Genomic DNA, 8,858 nt, shown 5'->3' on the forward strand with positions numbered 1-8,858 from the left:
ATTATAAGGCAATATTTTTCTGATTAATAATTAGGCTTTAAAATTCATAATCGCCTTATAATTGCAGTCGACCACAGGCCCCTCCTCCTACTCTAGCCTGTTGCATTCCTGAATGTCCAAATAGTATCTGTCTATGCACGTGTGCCAGATGTTTGCTCAAGGTCATTGCTAATTCTTGCAATTAATCCACCTGTATAGTATTAATTACTATGTATGGTCATAGTATTAATTTTGCTGGAGCATTATTGCTTTGACTGTGCTGTTTTAAATTTTATAATAATTGTTGTCTATGACTCATTTTAATGATTGACCCTTGTGCATTGAAAGACAGTGAACAAGAAAGTGTCAAATAAACAAAGGATTACAGTGGAGTAATGATGCAAATCTTAAAATTATGGTGGTACATGAGGAAGAAAAAATGAACAATTGTACCGCTGCTAGAAAATTTGTAGCAACTGAAAATAATTTGAGGCATTGGTGGAAACAAAAGACTGAACTCTTTAATGTACATTCTACAAGAAAGGCATTTCATGGACCTAAAAAAAGGACTTTATGGCACTCGGTTTTTTTCTTTCCCATTGTTTCTGAAAATGAGGGTCACATTATATTCAAAATTGCTCTACAAACGAGCCAATACGGTACATTGTATGTATGTATTGAAAATCTAAAAACATAATTTTAAATCTTGGATAAAGAAGAACATTGTTAAGTATGTTTTGTTAAGCATACCACTTGGGATTGTTTCAAAATTATGGCTAACTCATTCAGTGTTTAAACATACAAATATGTTAAGAAATCTTCAGTGTAGACTTAGGTCAGACACACACTTCTTATTTCAAGCATTCACCTAACAGTACAATGTTCATTCAGGTATACATGCTGCATCAACCCTGAAGAACTTGCATTAACATGGGTATTCTTTTGTGTAAAACCTGTAATATTAGTTCTGTAGCACACTATAGTCCAAGACATCTTAAAGTATTAAAAATAGAAATTTTAATTTTTCTTAACCGTAGTAAGATTCCCTTTTAGTAACAGTATAGGTCTGTGTATGAAATAATTATAAACCCAGTTATAAAAGTTTTAGGTCTGCAAATGTAAAATTTTCAGTTATTATTTCTTCTGAGTGCTTCATCACCAAGTGACCAGAACAATTCTTACTTAAGAAATATAGTTGAGACAAATTGCAAGAAATTTCTTAAGTGTGAGATATGGTTCAAAACGTTTTCAGGAATTATTGAAAATAGCCTAAAAGTAGTACTTATTTTAAATATCTTGTGAAATCTTTTTCATTTTTTAGATCCTGTTTAATTCTAGAATTACCAGTTGGGCCAATATAAAAACCTTTTTCTCTAATATTTATACACAAATTATTTGTGGGTCCATATTTTTTTATGTTATAAGGTCTCTAATGCCATACGAGTCACAAAAGAAAATATAGAAGAATGCAATCAATATTGCAGTTTATTCCACCAATTACTGCTCGAGTTCAGTATGTCTTTTGTATAGAAAATCAGTGAGTTCGTTCACCTTTTTTTTGTAAATTATTCAGTATGGAGCAATATCTGTATATCTGTAAGTAAAGACAAGTTGTACCAAATTGATAATTTGAGGGATAAGATTTTAATTCAACAGTCCTTTCCTTAGGTTAATAAAAAAGTTGTATGGTGATTAGTAAGTGAGATGCATTTAGGATGTGGCTTATAGTGTGTACTTTAAACACTGGTAAATATGGATTTTCAATTAGTGTACAAAGTAACACAAATATCTTGTATTTGATATGCTATTTGCATGTTTTAATTTGTAAATGATAGAACTGCTTTTGTTCAGAGAAAGTGAAGGATGTAGTCTAAAATCATGGAAAATGTTTATTGCTTTATTTTGGTGTATGTTTATATCTTTAAAAAAATCACTAATCTTTGAAAACTTTATGGTAAGAGAATTGTGTCAGACTGAGGAGTTATTTGTCCAAAATTTAATTACCAAGATGTGATTTTCAACTTTTTTTAACTTTACTAGAAATTGAATTGTTGAGAAGTCTGGGAGAAAAAAATTCTTCTGTTCGTATTCATCAAATGTTTTTGGATTTAAGTGGAAAACACTTGCTAGTCAGTTTTGTGAGTACTGACACTCAGGGACCATTTGACAATTTTTACTTATGGAAAGGATCACGTAAAGTTCAGCAAGCAAGTAAGATGAAGGTTTGTAACATTATTTTGTATCACTTTAAATTGAACTTGTATGTAAATAATGGAAGGTATTCAATTGTTCTAATACTAATTCATCTTTTCTCATATATCTTGCTAGAATTGTAATGAGGTTTATTGAGTAGATTGCTTGTATATTGTATCTTTTTAAACTATTGCACATTCACACTTTTATTCACACTTACGCACTAGAGCTGGGTGATTTAATCTATTACTTATGAACAATGATTACATTGATTAGTATCCCATGAACTAATCAATTAACCAAAATTATGATCAATCAATTAATGCCATGAAAATGATCAACTATTCAAAATTAGGGCTTTTAATTATTCCATATATCCAAGTAATTGAAATATTGTCATTATGTTTATTTTGTTGTTAAGCGCTAGCATACATAAGGAGCGGGTGGAAGTGGGGGGGACACTTTGTGATTTCAAGGTTTGGTAATGATTCCCATTGTCAATGAATTTACTATTTCTGTCTTTGTTTTTGCAAAGCTACAAATGCTATTTGCCATTGTCACTAATTTTGAACTGCTGATTAGAGGGAAAAAACTTAGAACTGCATAATTGTATTCTTTAATGTTGTATAAGTGGGTGCAGCTGTATAAGGAGGGGCCTCAGGGGTACAGACTCCTGTATCCATATTTGTTCCAAAAATTGATAACTGTATTCTTTAATGTTTTATAAGCAAGAGCTGAGCTAGTGGAGGGGTTCAGAAATTAATAACTATGTTATTTAGCATTGTATAAACAGGCATGGATTTAGGGAAGAGTCCTAGAGGGTCAGAATCCCCACCTCAACCCTTCCACCTATTTTTTTCAGACATTAGTAACTGCATTATTTAATATAGGTGAGTCAATGCCAATTTTTTTCTTCTTACAGAAATTAATGAAAAATATCTATTGGTATTAGAAAGAAAACATTAGACATTTTTATTTGATTGGTCTGTTAATTATTGTAAAACATTTCATTTTTTCTTAAGTTTTTTAAAGTCAATACAGTTGGAGTATATGGCAATCTGGTTATGGTCTCAGCCAGTAGCTGATTATTTCTAAATGAATACAACAATATGAATGTCAATTAAATTTGGCCTTTTTTTGGACTCTAACAACGTGTGTACTGTAGGCTTTAGTGATGTTTTTTCATCAAAGTTAGTATTGCTTAGGACACCTGCAGCTCTTATAACCTATACTTGATACATAATCAATTTTTCATTGTTGGGAAGCTATAATGCTCACAAAAATGCTGGTTTCTTATTGTTGATGGGCCTAGCATGGCCAGGCGGTTAGGGTGCTCGACTTGCAATCTGAGGGTTGCAGGTTTGAATCCCCGTTCTACCAAACATTCTCGCTCTTACAGCCAAGGGGCATTATAATGTGATGTTTAATCCCACTATCCATTGGCAAAAGAGTAGCCCAAGAGTTGGCGAAGGGTGGTGATGACCAGCTGCCTTCCCTCTAGTTTTGCATTGCTAAATTAGGGATGGCTAGTGCAGAAGCCCCCCCCCACCCCCCGTGTAGCTTTGCGCAAAATTCAAAACAAACAAACGTATTGTTGATGTCCAAAATAAGCAAAAGTAGGTGCCAACTTAAAAATAATTGGAAATGTGCATCCTGTTTATGAGTTCTAAAATATGAATTTAAGGTGCAGACTTTATACTTTTTTTCTAAATATAATTATAACTATTTAATTTTAATAACAAAATTTAAAATATTTGTCTTAACTGTATTTATTGTCACATTAACCACATCACTAGAAATAGAGATAAGCTTTCAACTTGAAACACTTATTAGTCATATCTAGTGAGCTTTGACATTTCTTTATTGATTTTTGCACAAATTTTGAAAAATAATTTTATTTCAAAGAAGTATTCAACTAACTTGCGCATTATGTAGGCCTATAGCAGAAACTAGTCGTTTTTTTTAATATTTTCTTGTTGATATTTTTATATGACCATTTGTTGTTTAAAGATGTCATCAAGTAATATGTTTTATTTCATGAACAAAAATTTGATAGTTTTATGGAAGTTTATAGGGAGAAACCAGTGGAAGGTTATTAATCATATTATTTTTATTTTGTTACAGGTTTTGTACTACTTTACATGTATTTTATATATTTTCATGTACAACAGTTCAGGATGAACAAAATATCTTACTCATAAATTATTATACCTGAAGACAGAATTTCCTCTAGTTTTTATATATATTTTTGCCACAAATTTTTAAAGAATTTTATTTCTTAATTCTAAGTACTTAAACAACTTCAGCACAAAAATATTTTAGAATCAATATTTTGTCATGTTCTGACACTTATTTAGTGTAATTGATGAAGAAAAAAGTTAATATTTTCACTTCTGCACAGCTGGAAATAGTTTTGCCTGTAAACAAAACAACCTACTTGTCAATTTCTTATTTTTTTATTTTTCTACCAATCACAAAGAATAACTTTATTTTTGCTAAGAACCTATCACCACATTAGAATATATTAACTATGACTGGATAGAACAAGAATTAGCTTACCATGTATTAATATAATAACTATATAGGTTTAAGAGTTTTTGTCTTTTATAGTTTCTGTAAAGGTTCCTTTCACTGTGAATTGTGAAAGTATATATGTGTTAAAAAAATACCTGTTTTAAAGCTACAGAAATTGATTTAAATGAAAAGACATCAAATAACTTATACAGTTAATCATTTAAGTACTCCTGTTACTGAATGACGTCCACATTGTGGTTTGAATTACCTGCTAGAAATATGAATTGAGTGCACAAAACCAATAGACAAGGCCTAAGCTGCACAGTAATGATCTCAGCCACTGATTTGTATCCAACATGGTATATGTTGTTATTCTAAAAATGGCTAATATTTGTAGTTGAAAATTGTTTATTTTTATGAGAAAATATTCTCAAAATGGCATCAAATCACTTCACTGTTTTCACACATGAAGTCACAATTGAACTAGTACAAACTGATCATGATTCTGGCTTTGAACCTGATTTATCTGACAATTTTGAGTGTGGTATGACTGACACTGGTGTGGATAGTTATAGTAGTAATGTCAAAGCTAGACCCATGGGGGCAAGTGAAGATGTTACAGTAATTACAAGGTTCCCATTTCTAAAATGGTAAAATTTCAATGTAGAATTCAAGGAAGATCTCGTGGACACAGTGCAGGATGTAACAACAATATACCTGTTGCCATTGCTAGTACAGGTGAGTGTACCATTACACACACACATCTTCCCAGGGATAGGCCTGGTAGAGCTCAACAATTTGCACATGAACATGGTTGACTTATTCATGGCATCAAGGGTACAGGGACAACCAATATCTAAATGACGCATACCCTATTAACTTTTTTGCAATCACCCCTTGCTAATGTTTGATCACATTGTAACAAAAACAAATTGCTATGTTGATCAGTTTTTACAAAGGAAAGGTGATGATTTGAAACCATATTCACGATTTTGCAAATGGGTACCTGTGAACTGTCAAGAGGTGGAAGCATTTTTTGCTCTGCACCTTGTAATAAGCTTAGTTGATAAACCTGAGATAGAGATACTAAAACACATTTTGACTAACAGCCATTCCTGGTTTCAGTTGTGTCCTTACTAGGGATAGACCTGAATTGATCTTAAGCTTCTTTCACTTTGCAAACAATAAAGATCAAACTGTCGAAGGTGTTTCTTGTCATGACATGTTATTCGAGGTGCATCCACTGATTGACATGATAATTCACAAATTTACGCAATCATTTGGTCCAAAACAGGAGTTTGCATTAGGTGAAATGACAGTCACTCAAAGGTCAAAGATTCTTGAAATAGTAAAACCCCAAGGAACTGGATAAAGGGGGAATTCAGAGCTTTTGTATTATCTGAGTCAAAATGTGGATATGTTCTTGAATGGTCACTTTATGCAGGTAAAAATAGAAATGTTGCAATTGAGGATAGTAATGATGTTTCAGTCACCCATAGGTTTGTTAGGAATATTATGGTATCATACATTAACAAAGGTCATGAACTGTATGTAGACAGTTATTACACTAGTATTTCATTGGCTGAGGAACTATCTAATCAGGACATGGGACTGTGTGATACAGTGAATGTGAACCACTGTGGCATGCCAACAGCTTTGGAACCCGTTATCATACCTCTCAGAAAAGGTGACAATCCTGTGTTCTAGACTGACCATGTGTAGTTATTTTATTATTTCATCCATATTCACAAATCACCTCCAAAATAACAGGCTGAAAAATGACAAAATTTGCCTGTTCAGTGGAGTTCTGAACAATAAGTACAACATAGCATAATATAAATAACTGAACTGTGTTTTTATGAAATCAGTTGATTTATTTGTGTCAAATAAGAAGAAAAATTAATAAACTACAAAATTCTCAAATATGGTTTAAGTAGTTTACCTAGACACATAAATATATATACATTACGAGGCAAAGAAGTCACATGATTGAGAATTGCTCAAGTCTTTATTGAATGTTGATTTTATGTTTATCTTATTCAAACAACATACATAAATAAATTGTCTAACTGTTTGTAATAGTATTGTGACATGTTTCAAATAAAAACATTACTACCCTTATCATGACAGTAAAACATGTTTCCATTATTTAATTATCAGTTTCTTTGATTTACAGAAGATCAGTATGGGATTGTTGCATATTTAAAAAAATGAACAACAGTTATCACATGGCGAAGTTCAGTTAACATTAGTGATTAATCTACCAAGTAGGAATTGTCCATAAAACTTGTGGGATAACATTTTTTCTGACAAAAAAATTGTTTTTGCAAATGCCAAAGTGGCAACCTTCAAAAGAAGTGTATCATATGAAACTAATGGTAATTTGAAAATGACTTGGAAAACAAATTAATGTAAAAGAAAATATGTAAATGAATACAATATTAAAAGAAAACAGTTGTTGGAAAGTTAAGATGGTAGTACATATCCTTTTTTTGTTTGTTGTTGTTGGTTGTACAGGCTATAGAGGGAATATTTTACTAATTGACTAATGAGACAGTTGATTAATCAATTAGTGGTATTTCTTAATTGATTAATCCAGACCTCAACCAAGTCTCTATGGCACCTAAAAATTTCATATAGAATAATTCTGTAAGTCTGGAAATATTTTTGCATTCTTTGAGTCCAAAATCGAACTTTGTTTCTAGGATTTTAATGGCAGATTCAGCACTTCTTCATGTTTTTTGAGAGATGAAGCACTGTAGTTGCACAACACATTAATAATTTTGTGCCATTTTATTTTTCTTCTTTCTTTTGAATCAACTAATCAGTGTGTGTGTGTTTAGACTCAGATGGGACTATAGGCAGTTATTTCAAGTGAGTAGTTCAATCAAACATGCACTTGTTGCTGTGAAAGTAAATAAATATAGCCCCCATTTCCCAGTACAAACAGTAGTGAAGTTAGGTTAGGCACACCAAAAGGCCTTTACTTATCATTGCGCAGTGTTGTAGTGATGAGTAGACCAGACCTACTCTGAAACAAATTGACTGGTGTATCGATATCGCAGTGATTATTTTTATTTTACTTTCATCCATTGCAAGAATCCACCTAAGTTATAGTGATTTAGTCTACAATTTTAATAATTGCACATATTGAAGTTTAACTTTAATATATGTTTAATAATGAACTCTTTGTTTGTTAGTGTAAAACTGTATGTCTCATATCATAACCACACAACTGAATCGAAATATATTCCATAATTTTTCTATATCGGACCTGGCTCTAAGTTTTGGGCTGGCTCCTAGATCTGAAAATATTTATCGAGGTCTGGCTTCATCATTGAACGCATAAAGTGATTATCCTCATGCATATATATATAAAACTTTAGTTGGCCAAAATAAATGGCAAAAACTTTTTTCCACACTTTTTTTGAGATAATATAAACATTTACTCTTTGATGAATTACTGAAGTTGAGACAATTATACATCACCATTTTGTTTGTTTTTAAAATATGCAGTAATCTGCATTCAGCTGTATACAATTAAATAATAAAAATATTAGCAATCAATGTGTTTGAAGGAAAACGATGTTTGATGATAAACAAGATTACGATACTTATGATATACAATATTGTTTATTAACAAAAAGGGGACATAGATAAATGTTTTGGAATTCTATCAGATTCCATCGTCAGTATCTAAAGCAAAAATAAAATTAATTTACTTAAGTTTTTGGACATTGTTAAAGTACAATTGCTAAATATAATGATAATTAAACAAATAAAACACAAAACAGTAATCATGGGGAGACTCTATAGCAAGAAAAACACAACAAAAAAAAGTAAAATCAGTAATACGAACATATTAAAAAATTTATAATTTAAATGAAGACTGCATGTTGTTCAGTGTTGGAGAGTGCTGTTTGATGTGGAGAGTTTCTTTGATCAATAATTCCAGGTCAGTATTAGACTTGCACAGGATAGAAAAATTAGATAGCATAGTTTGATGTCCTGTTTCTTCACTATGTTGGCGTATAAAGGAAACATGGGTTACTCAATTTTTTTTGTCATTTTGATGAAAATTCCCATATGTTCATAGGCTCTGACTTTTAAATGGCATTTGGTTTTGCCAATATAGGAGGCTTTACAGTCTCCACACGTGTAAAGATAGACAA

General features: G+C 31.5%; 1 protein-coding gene across 1 annotated transcript in view; it reads left to right on the forward strand.

Moving 5' to 3' along the window:
* The window catches only part of LOC106466901 (vacuolar protein sorting-associated protein 18 homolog), a 172,377-nt gene that overhangs the window by 44,359 nt on the left and 119,160 nt on the right, over window positions 1-8,858 (forward strand). The window contains exon 5 of the mRNA XM_013927208.2: window positions 2,020-2,201. Within this exon, the coding sequence (XP_013782662.2) occupies window positions 2,020-2,201 (182 nt within the window). The remainder of the gene's footprint in view (window positions 1-2,019; window positions 2,202-8,858) is intronic.

The sequence above is a fragment of the Limulus polyphemus genome, unplaced genomic scaffold (assembly GCF_000517525.1).
Source record: "Limulus polyphemus unplaced genomic scaffold, Limulus_polyphemus-2.1.2 Scaffold2417, whole genome shotgun sequence".
Lineage (NCBI taxonomy): Eukaryota > Metazoa > Arthropoda > Merostomata > Xiphosura > Limulidae > Limulus > Limulus polyphemus.